At 49.4% G+C, this 21,489-nt stretch overlaps 1 protein-coding gene across 8 annotated transcripts in view; it reads right to left on the bottom strand.

The window, feature by feature from the left end:
• INSC (INSC spindle orientation adaptor protein) overlaps window positions 1–21,489 on the bottom strand; it is a 128,896-nt gene that overhangs the window by 18,979 nt on the left and 88,428 nt on the right. For all 8 annotated transcript variants that reach the window (XM_068555128.1, XM_068555134.1, XM_068555135.1 and 5 more), the window contains 2 exons: window positions 7,052–7,223; window positions 2,829–3,007 (listed from right to left, as the gene is read on the bottom strand). In XM_068555128.1, the coding sequence (XP_068411229.1) occupies window positions 2,829–3,007; window positions 7,052–7,223 (351 nt within the window). The remainder of the gene's footprint in view (window positions 1–2,828; window positions 3,008–7,051; window positions 7,224–21,489) is intronic.

The raw sequence follows: 21,489 nt of genomic DNA, 5'->3' as shown, positions 1-21,489 counted from the left end.
AGACGCATTACCGGAACCCTCACGGGCATTTAATCTCCTAAGTGTTTCAGGAGGCGGTAAGCACTTCAGAGTCTAATTCATCTTCTTTGTCTTCATTACTGGGAGCCCTCTGATCACCTTAATCCTCCCTCTGTCAAAGGAAAGAGCCATTTGTTTCTTTAATGGGTCCTCTCTCACTAGCTAAGTGGTTGCTCTGAGTCAGGGCTGAAGGTGATGCCATCCTGAGGACAGAGGCGAAGAGCCTGGCTCAGCCATGGGGAGATGGGAAGGGGGGTGGGGTGGGGAGATGGGGGGATGAGGGAGACAGGGCGGTGGGAGAGTGTGGCAGGAAAACGCCTGACTCCAGATTCAGAAGGAACTGCCAACTGCATAGAGCTTGACTACGTTCTCCATTCTCTCCCCACCCTGAGCCCCTCCTTCCTAGGAATCAGTGAGGTTCCAAGAGGGGGCTAGTCACTCCTCAGTATGAAGAAGGGTCTGTACACATAGAGCCACGGGATGTCTAAGCTGGAGGAGACCATCCCACTTTACAGATAAGGACACTCCCCTCTGAAGGTTCCCCATTCAGGGCTGAGTACCACCCATTCAAAGGCCAATAATAATAACAGACAGTGGCTTCCATTTATTTCACAGTTTCTGTGTGCCAGGAACTGTACCAAAATTTTGTATTAGTTTATTCAATTCTTATTTTATCTCTGTGAAGTATGTATTATTCAACCCCATTCACAGATGAGAAAAGTGAGGCTTGGAGTGAATTGCCCAGAGTTACATGATCATGTAGTAGAGAAGCTTTAACCGCATGTCATCGGCTGTTCTTACTGCCTCACTACTGGATTTTGTATGAAATGACCAGAGTTGGCTACAGGAGAGGTACTTGAAAGGAAAGGGACCTAAAATCGTGTCAGGTAGGTGAGAGACCCAGCAACTGGCGGCGTCTAGCTGAAGAAGAGAAGAGGAGGAACAAGGCGGATCATGCAGAGTGAGCCCTCCGGTCCCATGCCCCACAGCCAAGGACGGTGACTGCAAAGGGCCGGCCCCCCTCAGGAGCCAAGCAGCCAACAGCCAGCCCAATGAGCCACCACTCTTCATCTGTTTGTACTGTCATACCTTGTCTTTATGGGGCTTGTCCAACTAAGAAGTGAGAGATTGAACAGGAAAGGAAGTCTGGAACTCCATCACGCAAGGCTTGGAAGACCAAACTGAAGATTCTGGATAATTCACTATCTGTGCTCTCCCTTGCAACATCAAGTTTGAAAAATAATGATAGTCATCACTTACTGAGGACTTAGTAGGGACAAAGCATTGTATCAGGTCTTTTACATGTATTATCTCACTCACCCTCACAACGACCCTGCAAGGTAGATGAGAAAACCAACACCCAGGAGGCTGTGACTTGCCCAAAGTCACCCAATTAATAAATGGGCCCAGACAAGATCGACATTCAATCTTTCTGACCCCATAGCTCCACCTCCTCTTCATTTTCAGAGATGGCAGCAGATAAGAGTCAAAGACCAAGGTCTATGTCAGGCCAGGATTCAGTGCTGGCTAGCTACTTGTCAACCATATGATTTAGGGGATAATCTCTTGAGCCTCAATACTCTTATCTGTAAAATGCAGCAGATATTATCAGCCTTACAATATTAGTAGAACCCTCATATGCAAATGCTTATATACTAGAAATTCTCTCTGAATGGGAGTTTCTATGGTTGGCTGCCTTTCCCCAGGTGATTCTAAAGACAAGAAAGAACTGATGAAGTGCCATCCTGCTTCTTCCCTTTCACGTCCTAAACAAGCATTTAGAGCATTTCGCCAAGGGTGCCAGCTCTGGGCCAGAGGCCTGAAGAAATCCTGGGGAAGTATAGAGCATGGGCCATGCCCTCAGGGGGATAAACATGAAATAACTGGAAAGGAATAAATATCATTGGAAAAGTCAACACTGCATTGTGAGGTGTGGCCTCCAAGAAAAGGATGATCCCGGGGAGCTGGGGCCGTCTGGGAAGGCTTTCCCAGAGTTGCTGGGGTAGGAGCTGGCATGTGAAGCTGTGGCAGCTTTGACTGTGTGATGAGGCTGGAAGAAAGAGGGGGGGCTGGGGAGCTGGGTTGCAGACAGGGATGAGCTGGGTTGGAGGCGGAGGATCATCTAACACAGAGTTCAGGCACCTGGTTGAATTTACAGAGAACTAAAACCCACCAATCCACTGCCCCCACCTCTGGAAGAGAAATGGGAGGCTGAGTAGAGCAGAGGTGGGACAGGATGGGATTCCATAACCTCAGAGCTCAAAGGCCATTGAAAACCCCCTCATTCAATGTTTTCAAACACATTTAGTAGTAAAATTCTTTTTCCCCAAACAAAACTTTACACGGAGCTCAAATATACAGAAAAAAAAAAAAAAAATTGAGACTGACATAGGGGTTGAGGCACAGAATCAAGGCTCTGCTCCAAGACCCTGTTTCACAGAGGCAGAGAAAGGAAGAAACTCGCTGCAGGTACAATGTCAGACAGGTAGGTGCCCACACGGCTGGATACAGACATTTGGAGGAGGTCCAGGGATCTTCCCATGGCACCTCTCTGGCTCTTAGGATGGACAGGTCTGGATGGAGATGGAGGAAGTCTCTCTAGTGGTTGGGATGGGAAAGGAGGGTGGGAATGGGCTTGTGGAGAAGCTCCAAGGGCAACAAGGCATGTTGAAACCATATTCCTTTACCTTCCCCCAGATTGCTACTAACAGGACCGACAGTGAGCTGCAGCCCAGAACCTAAGCCCTGGCCTCCTGCCCTCTGACTTCACGCTTACAGGTTCTGGGCCTGGTCCCCCCTGAGCTGCTCACCTGGTCCCGGGTGTAAGGCGTGTCTACTCTCTGCTTGTCGCTGCAGGCCTCCAGGAGGATGCGGATGGCCTTCAGTTGCAGGAGCATCTCACAGGCCATCGTGTCAAAGAAGGTGATGTTGGCAAGGGCCGCAGAGGCCAGCAGGAAGACTTCCCCAGACGAGGCCTCTTGGCACAGTTCTGGATGGTGAAGAGGAAGAAAACAGCTTCACTGCCGAGCGCTTTCATATCAGTTACCTCATTTGGTTCCCACAATAGCTCTGGGAGAAAATTTGGGCAGGTGTTATAATTCCCATTTTACAGATGAAGAAAGTAGTTACTAGAGAGGGAAATGTGTCTTCCTACATAAGTAGCAGGGCTGGCATTTGAAACCTTATGTGTGCGTCCTAATCACTCCAACCAACAGGTATTTACTGAGTGAACACTATGTACCCGGCACCCTGGTGTTTTGGGATGGGCTGGTGAACAAAACAGGTCAGGTCTTTGCTCCTGTTAAGCTTACATCCTACTAGTGGGCAAGACAAAATGAATTTTTAAAAGCTAATATAAATAACTGCAAACTAATAAATGTGAAGGAGGAAATAAACAAGTGCTAAGACGGAGAATAACTAGAGGCCCGTTGGGTGCGTAAGGAAGGTCTCCCTAAGAAAGTGACTTTACTGCTGAGACCTGAGGGGGAAAAAATGAAGCAGTCATGAGAATATTGGGGAGAAGAGCATGTTCCAAGCCAAAGGAACAGAATGTGCAAAGGCCCTGAGGCAGGAAAGAGCTCCTAGTCCATGTGTGTGTCTCCAGTAGCGTTCACTAGACCTGCTGAATTTGCCTTGAAGAAGAGGCTGAAGTTAAAACATCAAAATACTACCTCTCCAGCTGCCATCAGCAAAGTTTCAGGATTTCCTTTTGGTCCCAGGATAAGGGTCACCTGGCTGCAGAAAAGTCCTACACCAAGCCCCTGAACGTCAGGCTCTTTCTCTCTGATCCTAGTGGCCGTAACCCAATCCTAACCGTATCCCCCCTCTTACCATCTGTAATTGTACTGAGGGTCTTTAAGGAGGAGAGGACCACCCCCAAACCCTGCATCCCTTCCCCACCTAACACATTCCCCCATGGGCTCCACATGACCTAGAATGGACTCCTGCCTTGGAGAAGGCATACAAGGATCCATGGCGCTGCCCACCCATCCCAATGGACCTGACTTCTGACCCTCAGCTCCAACTTGACCGCTAATCAAGGTGCTTCCTGGGTCCAGGCCCCTCCTACTGACAGCACCTCTATGAAAATACAGGAAGAGAAGCCATACTTCAAGAAAACAGCCACAAGAGAGAAAGAAAGCTTTAGGGGAAGAGTTGAGCTGTGTTCTATCCTGATCTCTAGTTCTTGCTTCCAAAGAGTCTACTTCTAGGTCCTGGCATTAAACCTGGCACCTCTTGGCACCTTCCAGTGCATGCAGTTTCTGGTCCCTGCCTTTAAAGGGACAGAAAATAGCATTAGTTGAACCCCTGCAGTGTGTCTTACACAGTGCCATTAATTTCTGAGCACCCTTAGAGCAGAAGGTGGTCGCCTTCATTTAGATGTAGAAGCTGAGACTCAGAGAAGCCGGTAGTAGCAGCAGCAGCGACCTCCGATTGAGTGTTAATTCTGTGCCAGGCACTGCTGTACATGCTTGACCTCACTAACCCATTCCATCCTCACAACAACCCAATTTTTTATCACAATTTTATAGATGAAGGAACAGAGGATTCAAATGTTAAATGATTTTCCCAAAATTGTGGAACTGAGGAATGATGGTAATTTGGGGGGGAAGGGGGCTGGAATCAAACTGTTTGACCCCGAAGTCCCCACTCTTTCTACATTCCAGGCTGCCTCTTGTCTCTGGGCCTCTTTGCCTCATTCCCAGTGATGCTCCTGTAGATCTAGTTTCATTTCTATCAGGAGGGCAATGCCTGCTTCTGGGCAATGCTGCTCCCCGCAGCCCAGGTATGACTATTAAAATACTTAGCATCTTGATCTAGCCACCCTGGGCTGGGGCAGCACGTTAGCCAAGGAATTAAGAACTCTGATTTCCCCTTTCCGATGACTGCTTTATCCTCTGATTTGGGGGGAACAACTAGGGTCAGCCCTTCCACGCCACCTCCCTATGTCCCGGGTGTGGGGTAAGACCGTACAACTCACAGCCCACTTTGTTGCAAGATTTCTTCTAGAACCGAACACCCACCCTCATTCTTATGAGTCACCATTGCTGCCAACACAGCAATTATTAACACAACCATCTAAGTGCCTTTTAATTTTAATGCACATTTATTTGAACTACAGGCTGAATCACCTGGGATGTGTTAGGAAGATTAAATTGAGGATTCCAGTGACTCATTTATAAATGTTTCCAGGGAATGGCAAGAAATTGGAGGACTATTTCCCACCAAAGAACAGAGCCCTGGCTACCTGCCCAGAAGATAAATCCCATCTGCTGACTCTCAGGGCGGACTCCACCACACATCTTCATCAGGGTGAAATAAATAGGGAGACTCCTCTTCTCTGGGGAGAAATCCAGCCCAGGCAAAGTAGAAATGGACATATGGCAATAATGAAAGGTTGTTTGGAATATATATGTTTTGATTCAGTATTTGCTATCATTTATAAACTGGGAGGTTTTCCATAAAACTTAGGATTTTTGTCTTTTTTTTAAATTGGCCTTTCCTACATGGCAACAATGAACTGGAATTTATCAGTGATTGCCCCTCTTTAGTCACTGCACGTGCTTTTAAATTCAACACAGGACTCAAATCTCCTTATTTTCTTCTTCCATCTGACCTCTTCACCTCATTTATGTTTCCTGCCGGGCTCTGGCACATGACTGAGTACGACACCGCTGGTGTAAGTGAATCCTAACACTGTTATGTGGCCTTGAGAAAGTTCCTCAACCCCTCTGGGCCTAGGTTTCTTCTCTTAGGGTGGGCATTAAACTTGATGGCCTCTTGCGTTCCCTCCAGCCAAGACTTTGAACAACTGGCTTCTGTGTTTTCTCAACTTTGAATCAATGTAGATGTTGACAAGTTGATTTCTCCCAGCCTGGCCTGTGGATGCCACGACCACAGTAACTAGAATCAGCCATTAAATCAACTTAACTGATGCTTCCTGCGTGCAAAGTACTTGCAGATCTGAGAATTCTAGAGCGAGAAGGAACCTTGAGAGAAACAGGTCCTGACCCCTTGTTTCATATAATAGGAAAATTGTAAAGTGAGCTCTGCAATGTGACATGGCAAATGAGTGGCAGAATCTCACACAGCCTGCACAGGGCTGCCAGTCAAGAGCTTTTCGTTGGATGGATTTATCAAAGACAAAAATCCAAGTCCAAGTGTTCTGACTCCAAGTCCCCTGTTCTGTGCTGCTCCTAAATTTGTGCTTTTCCAGATATTCCCAACCCTGCTTTGGTAACTCCAAGCACCAACCCTACATTTTCTGATGAGATCAATTTTCATTCAGTTTCAGTGAGATACAGATAGAGAGACAGTGACAGAGAAAGGGATCGAAGTAGAAACCCACAGCATCACCGGAACTTATCAAAGAGAGGATGTGGTTTGCAAAACAAGTTTCCTGAGGATTGTCATCCAGGTGAGTCCTCCTAGTTCCTGCAGGTTTGCAGGAAGATTACATTCTAGATATGGGGCTCTGATTCTCCTGCCAGGAGCACACACGTCTGAATAGGGGACCCTAAAAGGGTCAAAGTTGTCAGGGCCCCAGGAAGTGAGGCCAGCGGTGGGATTGCAAGCAGCAGGTGGTGGGGAACAGCTGCTCTCTGAGAAGCCGCTTGCCCCCAGTCATTGCTGCCACATTCGCTGGGTACCGGGTGCCATAGACTGAGATCTCAGGAGCAAAGCCCATCAGAATCTCTCTGGATAAGGATCTGGACCTCAACATTTGAGGCCCCACTCTTCCCTGGGGCTTGTCCTGTTCTCCTGTTTGAAAGGCCAGTTAATCCCAATCTGAACTCAATTCAAGGAGTTTCTTGGAGGGCTGCAAACGTTTCAATAGAAGACTTGACAACAGAGCTCTTTAAGGCCTGACTCTGATACTTCAATGGTGGGATTTCAGCTAGTGTGATCTGTGTGCAGGAGATATGTGGGTGCAGTGAGGGAGTTTGACAGGGAGACCTTCCTGTCCTTCCTAAAGACAACTGTGACAAGGCCCTCCTCACCCAACGGTCCCCTCCAGCCCCGGATGACTCACTAACGAGAGCTGTCACGATCTCCTCCATGCTCTCCAGGAAGCTGCTGAGGTGCTGGGTGAAGGGCAGGTGTGGGGAGGTGACTTGGGCGACCACAGCCGCAGCCTCAGCCCGCGTGGCTTCCGAGTGGCTGTCGTCAGTCAGGATGTCGGCCAAGCACAGAACGCCATCCACCTGCAGATGGAGAGAGGGCACAGCCCTGTGCATCCGGGGAGAGCACGTGCTCAAGATAATGATGAGACAGACTCACGGTCAGGCCTGAACCCCAGTGACTCTGGGGGCTTATCCTTTGGCTCCAAAGAGATCACTGACTTCCCATGGCATCTTAGATGGTGGACATCAGCAGGCGTCCAGGGGCCAGGCCGGGGCATCCACCACAGCGAGTTGTAGTAGAAAGAACAATCTCTTAGAAATCTCACATCCCTGAGTTCACATCCTAGCTCCCTCTTGCTTGGTCACTCAGCCTCTCTGAGACTGTTTCCTCATCCACCAACAAGGTGTGAGGAGCTAAAGAGATGAAGCAGGTGATACTGGATCCAGAAGCGATGCTTAACAATGTTGGCCCCCTCCTCCCCTCCGTGGGTCAGCAGCAGGCTGAGCTCAGCGTCTTTCCTCCCGCATCCTGTCCTCCACCACCTTCCCCCGCAGAGAGAGGGCTGCTCCCCTGGACGCCTTGTTCTCTCTGCCCCACCAGAGGGAAACAGACCTGGGCAGAGTGGGAGCTGAATGCCAGATAAAGACTGCAGCTTCCAGTTCTGCCCCAGTTGGACCTGCTCTTGGCATAGTAACTTCTGCTTACTGAGCGCTTGATACAGGCCAGCTACACGGTGCATGTGTTAACTACACCATTAATCCTCATAACAGCCTTCTGAGGGCAGTGCTGTTACGTACAGCGTATGTGTTATTGTACCATCCGTCCTTTTAATAACCCTCTGAGGTCAGTGTTATTATTATCTTCAATTTACAGATGCAGAAACTGAGACACAGAAAGGTTCATTGACTTACCCAAGATGGCAGACTTTAAAAGCAGTTGGTTTGGGATTTGAACCACAATGGTCTAGTCTCAAAGCCCATGGTTTTGAAGAGGCATCACACTGCCTTCTAAGACGTGACACCTGAGCTCAGACCCCAGACTCCAGCAAAGGTGAGCAGGTGAGATTTGTCTAGAGAAAAGGCAGTAACTTGCCAAGGTTAGCTCAGCAGGGCTCCTGCAGCCCTTCGACGCCCCGGGACACCCGCCTGCCTGGGGACCCTGCCACCAAGGGCCAAGGAGAGCTTCCCTTGTGAGGGATCGGAGGGGGGAGGGGCGAGGCAGGGAAAGAGCCAGGGTGAGGTGAGGTGAGGAGAGGAGGCGCCTGAGCTGCTGCCCTACACCTGCCGAGGGCCGGGCTCCTGTCCCCGCTCCCGTCCCTGCTCCCTTACTTCCTGCCACTCAGCTTCGGCTGCTCTCATGTTGTTTGACTCATTACCCCCACCGTGTTCTGGGCCTCCCTTAAATGTTCTTGGGAGCCTTCGGTCCATTAATTTTGAAAGCCTTTGGCAATCTCAGACTCAAAAGAGACAAATGTGGAAACAGGAGCCCGGGGAACTGTCTGCAATAAAACTCACCTGGATGTGCTTAATAAAAGAGCAAACAGGAGCCAGCAGCCCCTGCAGGACTGGGCCCGTGCCAGGTGTTTGACTAACAGGCCTCACCTGGGCCCAGGGACGGACATGGGGGCTACTCTGGGCCTAGAAACGGGGGACAGCACCCCTCTTACTGCCAACCTAAGATGCCTCTCAGGCTTGTCTGGTTCGTCCCCTTCCTCCTTCCAGCACCACCCAAGGCAGTAGCTAGGGAGCAACAGGGTCTCTAGTGGGGGAATGTCTCAGCCAATCCTATTCCCGAATCTCATCTTGGATGCAGATGGAGTTGCATCTCAGACCCAGTTGGGAACTGGTCAGACCCAAACCTAATCCCCAGCGTCTGCTGGGAGATGGGCCAATCTGAACGCACCAGAGAGGCCAAGAGGTTGGTGGTCCCGGAGTGTCTGTGCCCCCAGGCCCTGCACACTAGGCATGCTTCCCAGCCCAGACTGCCACTCAGCAAGCTCACTGAGCACAATCTCCCTGAGCACACGCTGAGTGCCAGGCTTTGCGCTGGAGCAGTGGGGCAGGGACAAGTGACCCGTCCTCAAATGACTATTGCACAATGTGACCTCTGGTGAGGATGTTCCGTGGGCGACCTCCTGGAAGCCCCTCTGACGTAACGCCCACACCCCAGCTCGGGGAGGCGGCCCTCCTCGGAGCTCACGTCCAGGCGCATCTACTGTCATAACAGCATTTATCACACGGGGTGGCCATGTTTCTCCAAGTGGCATCTGTGGTTGACACCACATTCACTAAGAGTTTCTTCAAAACACATTCCTGGGCCGCACCCAGACCTATTCAACCAGGCTTTCTGGGGAGGCCTGGAATCTGCTTTTAAACAAGGTCTGAAGCCGACTTTATACACCAGCAATTTGGAGAAGCACCCTGGGATGTGATTCTCCCCTCCCTTTTCTGTCTGGCTGTCTCTGACATCTTCCTGGAAGCTCTGCAAGCCTGGGGACCACAGCTTGTGTACCCGTGACTTCTCCACCAAGTCTTCTTCACCAAGACTTGCTGACTTGGTGAAATGAGCAAGTTACTCGTCTTCTTTAAGCCTCAGTATTCTAATCCTTAAAATGATAAGGCCTTGCACACAGTAGGCTTTCAATAAAGGGGAAAAAATGCAAGAGAGAAAATGGGACCTAGGTGTGTCCTAAGTGAGGACACACTTTAGACAAGTGAAGGTAAAGAAATGGCATTGCAGATGGAGGGGATATCGTAAGCGAAGCCCACTGTAGGAAGGGGCAGCTTTGGAGAACAGCCGGCTTGGGAACATGGATACCACAGATTCCTGACCCCAGGAAAGTGACCCTGGATTGTCATGTGGGCCAACTGCCCAGGCCTGTGGCTCTGATGCCACTGACTGGCCACTTGGCCTCCTGCTAGCAAGCTGCCACCAGCCCAGATTGATCTCCGTATCCATCACCGTCTCAGCAACTCCAACCCAGTGCAGCTTATGAAGCAGAAGGCCCTGAGGGGCCCTCCACCACAGGGCTCTGGGCCTCCCAGTGCCTGAACCAATTCCTGTAGTGTCAGAATATGCACAGGCTCTGGAGTCACACCTACCTGGGTCTGAATCCTGCTGCCATATCTTACTAGCCAGACAATTTTTGGTACCTACTTTGAGCCTTTATATATAATGGGAATAAAAATACCAACCCCAGAGGATGCCGAAATCTGGAATTGTTAACTAAGAGAATGCATGTACAGTGCCTGCCACATGGTGGCGCCATCACTCCACCTTAGCCCCACCTGGCGGTTGCAGTCATCTCTCCTAGACTTGGGGCCCTGAATCCTAGCTCGCCTCACTTCGCCTGCCCCAGCTGAGGTCTCCCAACTGGGCTTCTCTCCAGGGCTCCTTTCTGCAGGCTCCTCTGGGCCTGAGACCCCATGGAGAACCTCAGCCCTGTAGGTTGGGGCCCACAAGTTTACCCGCTTGCTTGGACAACTTTGGGTCATGCAGCCCAGAACTAGAACTTCTAAAAGGTCAGTGACTCCTCTTTTAATACCTGACCAGGAACAATAAGATTAATAGTTACAATTGCTGAGAAGGGAACAGAGAGAAAAGGTACCACCCATGCATCTCTAATGTTCAACAAACAGTAACTGAGCACCTTATTGTGATAGATGCTAAACTAGGCAGACTGATACAGAGATGAATCAGGAACAAAATAAGAGACAGAGAAAGACAGACACATAGAGAAACCAAAGGTGGGGGGTGGAGGGAGAGATCATATGCTTAAAAGGATTTGGGAACTTGACTGGTACAAAGCCCAGCCTGTCCATTCCTCTCTTATTTGGCCTTTCTGAATCACCTCCCCCTGCTGAGAACTCTCTCTATCTAGGCCTCTCTCCTTCCTGGGCCCCCACAATACCCACTTTTGGGCTCACCTCCTCCTAGCTAACCGCTTCTTAGCCACAGGTTTTGCCGTCAGCCCACTTTGTACCACCTCAGTCAATAGCACCCAAACCAAGTGGCCTCAGTGACTCACTATGATGACCCCCTAGCCCTCCAGCCCTGACCTCCTTTCCCAAGATCCACATCTACATTTCCAGCCTGCTACTGGGTCTCTCGATGTTCAGTTCTAAAACTAATTTTCTGGGATATTTCACAGGCATCTCAAACCCAGTTCACTTTCAGCTGGACTGCTCATCTGCCCTGCCTTCCCTCCTCGCTCCCTCTCAGACCCAGGTGAGACGTCACCTCCTCTGTGAACATGCACCTTCCTCCCCCAGACAGAGGGTCTCTGTTCTCCCAGCTGCCACACCACTCTGGTGTGCCCACAACTAGAGCACTTATCGTGCTGGATCATCTTCCCCAGCTTACATGCCCATCCCTGCACTAGATCTGAGCTGCTCAGGGCAGCTCCTGTACTGAATCTTCTCTGGTCTCTAGTACCCAGCGGAGGCCTGACACACAGTGGTTAACTTGTGAGGTGTGGGCTGAATGATGAGGAAACAGAGGCACAGGGTGGGGAAGAGACTGCCCAGGCCACGAAGCAAGGTAACGCCAGGGCCGGGACTCCCATCCTGGTCTCCCCGCTCCTGGCCCTGTGGCCGCGCTGTGGGGCCTTTGGTGGGGCAACGTAGGGAGAAGCTGGTGAGAGGGCCAGGTCAGTGAGAGCTGCTCAACTCAGCTCCAGGGAGGGCCTGGGAGTAGCCCAGCCTGAGCCAGCTTCCTCCAACCCTGATCCCATTTCTGGAAAGTCTCCATCCCCAAACGCCCACTTCCCATCCTCAGTCATAAACTTAATGATGCCAAGAGAACAATCTAATCAAAGCACTTTCACATCCCTAAAGAAATTGCTGCTGGGAGCACTTAGAGGTAATTAGCTTTTACCTAGCGTGGAATGGGCCTGGGCAGAGGACAAGCGTTCCTCATGGGACGATGTTCATGGAGTGGTGAGGATGGTCTGGCCTGGTCCCTACCTGGGCCGTAGGATTGATGCCACAGGAATCTGCTACAGAGGAAATGGGTGGACTCCGAGAGTCTCCCTGGGCAGTGGGGGAAGGAGCGTGGAAACCACGCAGCTGAGGAATCCAAGTGTACCGTAAACATCACGTCCAATTTATGAGCAATGTCCTCCTACTGGTTTTTAGAAAAGCATCAGTGGTGGCTTTAATGTGAATATCAAAGGGACCCTGGTTAGTATACAAAGGCCCATCATATATCACTGGTGCTGGTCTGCTCCTTCCTAATTCCTTTTTGTATGTTTACTTTTTAGGGAAAGGCAGAGGAGTTGATTGTCGTAACAGATAAACAGATTCATGCAAATGCAGTGATAACTCAGCCTCAGTGGGGGAGCATGACCTAAAGACCCCCCAAATTTCCTCCTTCACCTTTCTGTCCACTTGGATACCAAAAGCTTGCAGAAAACATAAAAGACAAGTGGGAACCACAAAGCAGTTGGAATCCTGCTCATGGATGGATCTGTCTGCCCAGAGTACAGCCAAAGGGAAAATTCAGGCACAGTCAGAGAGGGAAACAGGGTCATGCCCGAGGAAGCAAAGACAAGTCAGGGCCAAGGGACAGGGCAAAACATTCGGTGGAATAAAGGAACCCATGGGCCAGAAGCAGGATCTGATGAGGGCAAGGTTCAGGACAAATTCTGTGAACAATGTAAGGGGTTAAAGGCTCACTTTATAAAATGACGTATTTGTTCTAAGGAGTGGTGGTAGAGCTGGGAGCCCAGTAGAAAGCCGTAGAAAGCCATAGAAAGTGAAATGGGCCTTCAGGAGGATAACACTATCTTCCTCCCAAATGAACACATCCAGACCCCACTCAACTTCTTTTGCTTTTTCAAACAAGAATCTTTGATTAAAAGCCAAATGTCAAAATAGACAAAAACAAATATGAATATGTAATAGGGAATGGAACAATGGATGAAAGGATTATATAACCAGCTTGGCAGCGAAGTCAGTGAGGTGAGTTATTGAGGTGGAAAGAAATCAAGAATTAAATCACTTAAGAATATAAATGGAAAATAATTTCCCTGTCAAGCAAGTGATCTTCCTTAAAGCAGATTGTCGAAAAGATGCCCTGGAGGCATTGGGTAGTGGAAGGAGTGGAGTTTGTGAGAAGGTATCAAAAGGTCACTAAGAAAAAGTTCATTTCCCTTTGGGTGAGGGTTACTAGGCATGTGCTGATGTGAAAGTACCAAGTTTTCAGCAAAGCACAACTGGCACAGCTGGGATCTGAACTGTGCCAATGGGCTTCTAGATCAGTGGTTATTTGCCTGGTTCTCAGATGATTGGAATCATATGGGGAAGTTTTAAAATACTAATGCCTGGGCTTCACCACCAGAAATTCTGAGTAATTGGTCTTAGGTGGAGTCTTGGCATCAGTATTTTTAAAGACTCCTCAAGTGACTCTAATGGAGATCCTGGGTTAAGCACGTCTCCTCTAGAGGTAGCTGTGGTACAGTGGAAGTTGCACAAGCCTAGGAGTAAGAAAAACCTGGGTTCATAACTCAAACTGTGCTACTTGCTGACTTGGTAAAATGAGCAAGTTACTCATCTTCTCTAAGCCTCAGTATTCTAATCCTTAAAATGATAATATCCACTTAATGAAACAGTGAATGAAATATCAAAAGCATTCCCCCTGAAATCAGTAACAAGACAGAGATAGCCATTATGGCCACTCCTATTTAACATTTTACAGTGCCCCTAGCCAATGCAACAAGAAAACAGAAAGAAATAAAAAGGTATAATGATTGCAAAAGAGAAAGTGAAACTGTCATAATTTATAGATCACATGATTGTGTACACATGTACATAATCCAAACCTGTATAAAATCCAAAAGAATCTACACACCATTAAAATTAATAAGTGAATTTAGCAAGATCATTAGATACAATATTCAAAATTGTATTTTCTATGTATTAACAACAATTAGAAAATAAAAAATTTTAAATAACACTTACATTAGCATAAAAACATACCTAGAAATAAGTCTTAAAAAAGATATGCAAGATGTCGACACTAAAAACTTAAAACATCGCTGAAATTAAATACAGTCTATATAAGTAGAGAGGTATGCTACATTTATTGACTGGAATACCCTATACTGTTTAAGAAGTCAATTATCCCAAAATTTATTTACAAGTTTAAAGAAATGCCAATCAAAATCTCAAAATCTTAGATTATATATAGAAATGTAAAGAACTTAGAATTACCAGGATAATCTTAAACAAGAACAAAATTGGAGGATCTATACTACCAAATATTAAAATTTATTATAGACTACAGGGACTCAGCCAGTGCCATATTGGTACAAGGATGGAAAGAAAGATTAACCGAACAGAAAAATAGTCCAGAAACAGACTCATACCTGCGTCATCACTTTACCTACAACAAAGGCACCACTTTAATTCAGTGGTGAGAAGACGGTCTTTTTGATAAATGGTGCTGGCTCAATTGGATATCATACGGAAAAACACTGAATCTTGAACACCAAAAATATTTAATTTGAAATAGACCATTGACCTAAATGTGAAAAGTAAAATAATAAAGCTCCTAGAAGAAAATATAGGAGACTCTCTTCATGATTTGGGGGAACACAGACCTTTCTTAAATGGAGACAAGAAGCGCTAACTGCAAAAGAAAAGATCAATAAATTGGACTTTATCAAAGTTAATTTCTATCCATCAGAAGACACCATTAAGAGAATGAAAAAGCAAACCATGGACTGAGAATATGTATTCTCAATACATGTATCTGACAAAGGGTTTGTATGTAAAATATGTACTTTTGAAGCTTATAAATCAATAAGAAAAACAACTCATTTTTTTAATGGGCAAAAGTGTCAAACAGACATTTCACAGAAGATAACCGAATGGTCGATAAGGATATAGAAAAATTGCTCAAAATTATTACTTGTCAGGGAGGTGAAAATTAAAACCATCATGAGAGATCACTATATGTCCAAGCAGGCCACAAGCAGGGCACTGCATGTCCAGCTATCACAAGGCTTCAAACTAATTATCTGTACTTTTTTTTTTTTGGCCGTGCCGGGCGCGGTACATGGGATCCCCTGCACCCCTGCAGCGGAAGCACAGAGTCTTAAACACTGGACTGCCAGGGAAGACCCAAACTAATTATTTGTACTTTTAAAGTAGCCCAAGGGAGAATGAAACACTTCTTTGGAAACTGTGTGTTCATTATCTGTGTGGGTCTTTCCATTGCCCCTCTTTCTCTTGTCCTATAAGTCTCGTCCTCTTTCTCATCATTCTTCCCTCTCCTCGTCTCTGTCTCTGTGTGTGTGACCAAAGGACCCACCACCTGCTGTCAAGGGATGGCGGATGCTGGTTCCTGCAGCCTCTGTGCTTTGAGGGCTGGCCTGCTCTGTGCTGTTGGTACCAGGCTGTTCCCAGGAAATGGGCCCTCCCTCATTAAATTCTGCCCCCAAACCTGCATCTTCTATCTTCCCTCAGTCTCCTCACTGTCTCCCCTCCCTGCTATAGCGACTTCCTTTCCCCTGCTGGCCTACGAGCTGGCACTGGCCCTACTCCCGAAGCCAAGGGGAAGCCAGTGCTCATGGTGCAGGCCCCACCTCTGCACCTGAGCAGCCCTGGCTTCCTTCCCTGCGGCACAGCCTCCGTTCTCCCCAACACAAGCGGCGTGGCAGGGCTGCAGCTGTTGCTCTTGTCCACCAGGTGGCGCTGTTGCACAGCGCATGGGGACCCGAGGCCCGGCTGAGCTGAGCCTTTGCCCGCTGCTGCATTTAGGACTGAGGCTGCCCTCTCCAAACTCAGGTTTGGAGTGCAGCACAGCCCCGGAGCCAGCAGGGCCTTCCTTCAGTCTGGACGATACTGGCCCCTAATCTCTAAGTGAATCTCACAGGGAGAGGAGGGGGGAGCGGGGCAGAGTGCCTAATTCTGTTCTCTCCTCTTCACATCCTGGCCTCCCTCAAGTCCCCCCACCCATACCCTCAAGGGAGATGGAAGGGGTTGGGAGACTTGGCAGGTAGGGAAGGGAGTGAGCCACACCCCCTCTAGAAAGCCCCTTTGCAGGGCTGAGGAAGGTGACAGTGTCAGTCCCCACTTCTGTCTGCCTGTCCACAGTCACAGCACAGACAGCTGACCTGGCACCCTCGGGTTCTCTGCACACAGTCTGCCATCCAGGGCAGTTGCAGGCCCACACCTGGGGGCATGAGAGCTGGCGGAAGCTGATAAGGGTAGGTGGGTTGAGCCCTAAAGAAGGGTGAGGAGACATCTGGATCTCCATTCAGAGGCGTTTTCTCTCTCCCTCTCTCTAGGAGCTACTACAAGGTAAAGAAGGGGCTTCAAGTCAAATTAAGCAGAGTTCTTGCCTGGCATCCGTAGGTCCTCTCTCCCCACCCAGCCTCACTTACTTATTTAGAACTGACTCCATGAAGATAAAGTAGCTGCCTCGCTCTGGAGTCTGCACACGATGGTCCTTTTCGGCTAATGGGGTGGGGGGCATAGCAAACTGAAAACTATAAGCAAAAATGGGGTTCTCAGCCCCAGGCTCTGCCTCTGCCAGTGTCTCTACGCCTTCCAGCCTCAACTTCCCCTTCTGTAAAATGGGCATGACCATCTCTCCCTGCCTTCCTTGCAAAATGATCGTTTGAACCAAATGAGCAAAAGGATGAGAAAAACTGGTTTACTTTTTTTGCAGATATGACTTATTTCTGACCATCTGCAGCCCTATAAGGAGCAAGCAGTAGAGAGAAAGTCCTATAAAACAGCAACTAGAGAGACAGAGCCTCCCCACCATCCCCCAGAACCTGCTCCCTCCTGCCCAGGGTCTCTGGGTCCAGGCCTCCCTGTCTGCAGCCTGGTCCTTCAGATGTCAGGGCATCTCAATCCCAAGAAGCTGCCCCAGGAAACGGGGGTGAGGTGAGAGAGCTGCCTGGAGACAGGCAGCAATTTCTCCATCCCTCGCCACTGATATTTTTCTTCTCAGACTTGAAGTTGAGCCCTCCTCCCCTCCCCACTGCTCATCATTAATTTCTCCATCGATTTTCATTAAACCCTCCTCTTGGCTCCAACACAGGATGAACTCCTTATTTGAAAAAATGAAATAAGAGGGAGGGGGTGGGAATAAAAAAAATCTCTTTTGAAAGCAAGATTGTCTCTGGTCTCAAGGCTGGAAGAGGCAATTACTAGAACCGTCTTGGAGGTTGTCTGAGGCTGTCTGAGCATTGGGTTTGGAATGCCCCCCACCCCTTACGGCCCTAGATTCTAGGTTCCTGCCCAGCCCCAGCCCCTCCCTGGACCCCAGTCTCCAGTCCAGCTCTAGTCCCCAGCACCCCCATCCTGGCCCCTGGCTCTGTCCAACCTTGACTGCTGCACCAACAGTGCCCTGACGGTCCCATTACCCACTCAGAACACCCTGGAACTCTGCCAGGGCCATGGCAAAATCCCAGGACTCAGGCTTTCTGGGAGCACTGCAGGATTTTCCCCAGACCAACCCGAAAAGGTGAAGACAAACAGGCCAGGAAAGAGGGAAGGGAAACAGACACAGGCGATTTCTTCCTCCAAGCAGGCCCCACCTGCATTGCTGCATCACGTAATCATGGCAGCCCCATGGAGGAGGTGTCGTCCCGTTTTATAAAGAGGAAACCGAGGTTCAGAGAGGACTCGCTTTCTAGCCCCCTCTCAGCTTCCCCCAAACCAGCAGTTCTCTGCCTTGGTAATGTCAGTCCACCTTCCCAGCTCTACTCCGCCCCAAGGCTGCCCTGACCAGGCCAGGTGGGCTAGGTCGCCTGGCCACCACACGGGGTTGGGTCCATCTGCTCTCACTGGGCTGTGTGGCTCTGAAGCCCTCACTCCCTCTTTGGCCCTCATTTTCTTCATCCCACCTTCTCCAAAGTGGGTCTCAGAGAACCCTGCCTCCTCTTCTGGGCTCCCCCAGCTCACTGAGCACGGAGCTCCTAAAAGACTTAGAGCCCCACTGGCCAACAAGCCGGCTGTGGAGTCCCTCTGCCGAGGCCACTTTCCCCTGGCCTGCCTGGGAGCTCCACCTTGGTCCTCGGGGCCCAGCTCCACTGCTCCCTTGCTGCTGCCTTCACCAGCACCCCAGGCACAGGTGGTACCACCAGCCTGCGGCTTCTGATGGCCATGGGGCTACCACTTGGCCAGCCCAGGTGGGAGACAGGGAACACAGCTGCCTGTCTCTCCTCCCAGAGCCCAGCGCAGGGGCTGGGGAATGAGGGGCGACTGTCTGCTGAGGACACAGGACAGACTTCCTGAAACTCGCTGCCCCAGCAGGAGCACGATGGTGAGGAGGCTGTGGGCAGGATGAACCAGACCTCTGAAAAGGAAGCGTGGAGCCTTGAAAGACCCTTCAGGCACCTCTGCAGAGGTCTTTGCTATGTCTTGACATCTTGCTGCTCCAGACCTGCTCAGGGAATATCCACGTCTGCCCTCTTCCCGGACCAATACCCAGAGCCTGGTTCCCTGGGAGCCACTGCCCTGCAGTCCCCATCTCAAAAGGGCCAGCTCTTCCCAGGGTCGCAGAGTATAAAGAACATGGGCTTTAGAAACCAGCCAGACGTGTGTTTGGATCCAAACTACACATTCATGAGCTGAGGGAACACAATCTCTGAGTCTCAGTTTCCTCGCCTGTAAAATGGAAAGGTCGTAGGGACTCGTGCTCCAGCCCCACTGACTTCTCCACACTGTGCACTGGGCAGCGTCTTTGGCCAAGCTTTCCCCTCCTGCTGACGCGCCAGAGCTCTCTTCTCCACCAGACCATCATCTTCTTCAGGCCACTGATATTCAAAACCCCGGCAACTGGCATCACACCCGCCAAAATCAAAATAGCTACCATTTATTCAGTGCCTAGTGGGTGCCAGGCACCAGGTTACCACAATCTATTTATCTCTGACAGCCCTGGGAGGTAGATTTCATCATGCGCATTTGATTGATGAAGAAACCACATCTCTGAGAAATTAAGTAACTTGCCCAGGGAAACGTGTCCAAGTTCGTAGGTGGAAAAGCCTGAATTCCCATCCAGAAGAGCCTGACTCTCAAAGGCCACAGTTTTCCTGGAGCTGGGCTGCTTCACAACAAATGTGTGACGACGGAATGAATTAGTAGCGTGATGAGATGATGAGGGACTGAGTGAGCAGGCAAGGAAGCGAGTGAGTTGAAAGTAAGTGAACGACTGGATGACAGAGAAAGAAGAAACAGGTGACTGGGTGAATCTATGGCCACTCGAATGCCCCAAGCCCAACAGAGCTCGGGCATCACGCAGCAGGGCCAAGGATGGATGGGGTGTCTGGTGACCTGCCTAGACTCACACTCCGCAGGGATCTGTGCGTGATTTAATGAACCACTTTAAGGTTGGAGGGAAGCGGTGGTGGGTAGCCGCATGACAGAAATGGATTTTAACCAAATCCAGCACATTTCTTGCTGCCAATTAATTATGGGAGCCTCAGGGAGGAGGCTAGGCCAGTAAATCAGGGGGAGGCTGGGACTTTGACATTATCTAAAGAGGGCACGAACTGTGCCGGGTGAGTGTGCAGCAGGCGAAAGCCCCAGGGCACCTGCTCCCCACCTCGCCTCTGCCTTGCCTGTCGTGCTGTGGCTTCTGCAAATCAGCCTGTCCCCGGATTTTTTCACCTTCCATCCTAAACATGGACAACGGCTGACCTCACCAGAGCATCTGAGGCCAGCGCTCAGCAGCCGGATCACAGAGCCCACGTGGGCAGGACCTGGGGGAGGGACAGGTGATCCAGGCCCTCCTGGGTGTCTCTAGAACACCTCACAGCTTTGGAAGCAACATGATGTGGAGGAAAAGAGCATGGACCTTAGCCTCACGTATTGGAGTTGAGTCCTGGGTTGGCATAACGGTTCACAGCCCAGGCTGACTCTGGCTCAGCAGAGCTGGGATTAAATGATCGCCAGGCCATCTATTAGCTGTGTGCTCTTGAGCAAGTTGCTTCACTTCTCTGAGTCTCCCTTCCTTCTACAAACAACATGGATGATAACAGCACCAATGGATTAACGATTACGTGACACCATGAAAGGTGGGGTTTAGCAAAGTGCTTGTCCAAAGCAAGTATTCGATAAATGTTATTATCCTTTTAATCACTGTCATGATGTCCTTATTACCTGATAGAATAAGGGTCGATAAACATTTTCTGTAGAGGACCAGATAGTAAACGTTTTTGACTTTGTGGGCCTCATGGTCTCTTGCAATTATCTAATTATGCTGTTGTAGAGAAAAAGCAGACAGAGAGAACACCTAAACAAAGGAGCCTGGCAGTGATCCATTAAAACTTTATGGATCAAAACTTTGAATTTCACATAATTTTCATGTGACACAAAATCTTCTTCTTCTTCTGATATTTTTACAGCCATTTAAAAATGAAAATAAAAATCTTAACTCATGGGCTGTACGTGCCAAAAACAAGACAGCAGGATGACTTCGGCCCACAGGCTGTAACTTGCCACCCCCTGAGCTAAAACGTAAGCTCTAAGAGGACTTGTCTGTTTTGTTCACTGCTGTACTTCCAGCACATAAAACAATGCCTGGCAAAGAGCAGACAGTCGATTAATGTTTGCTGAATGAATGAATTATGAGCTGTGTGATTCTGTGCAGACGTCACTTCACATCTCTGGGCCTCGGTTTCTTTGTCTGTATAATGGGGATGCTTGTACACTCAAGGCAGATATCAAATGGAATCAGGCTGCCTGCGAAGACACTTGGCAAGCTCTGTGACTGCAGAGCTGTAGTAGCTGTTTCCGACCACACGGGGGCTCCTTTCTGACAAGACTCCCTCCTGCTCACTGCTGGGCACAGAGTTATTTCAGAAGTGTCTGTGTATGGAAAGTAATCTGACCTGGAGGAGGGGAAAGCCCAGAGACGGTGACCTTCTCCTGTACGAGTTGGGGGTGGGAGAATTAGGACTTTGGCCAGAAACAGCAAGGTGGCCCGGGTTTAGCTGCAGAGATATTTTTTGGCAGTCTGAGAGTATCCATTAAACCAGTGAGTCAGTGAGGTCGACTGGGCATTAGACAAGCAGACGGGGTCCAAATCCTGGCTCCAAAACTTACTCTGTGATTTTAGGTGAGTCACTTACACTGGCTGAGACTCAATTCCTCGTCTTCAAGGTGGAGATATGAATAATGCTCACCTCACGAGGTTCTGGTGGGTTAAAGAAGGGAATGCGTGTAAGGGGCTAGCTCAGCATGGGGCACTTAGTAAGCCCTCAGGCGCCGAGTGTCCCCCGTCCTCTTGCGTAGTGGGTAGGGGCTGGCTCCCAGGCTGGTGGCCCATCTGGCCTGGGAAAGATGCATTGGCGCCCTCTGGCTTTGGAGCCCCGCGGGAGAAATTGCC

This window comes from Eschrichtius robustus, chromosome 11 (genome assembly GCF_028021215.1).
Source record: "Eschrichtius robustus isolate mEscRob2 chromosome 11, mEscRob2.pri, whole genome shotgun sequence".
Classification (NCBI taxonomy): Eukaryota; Metazoa; Chordata; class Mammalia; order Artiodactyla; family Eschrichtiidae; genus Eschrichtius; species Eschrichtius robustus.
This window is presented reverse-complemented; position numbering and strand designations above follow the sequence as displayed.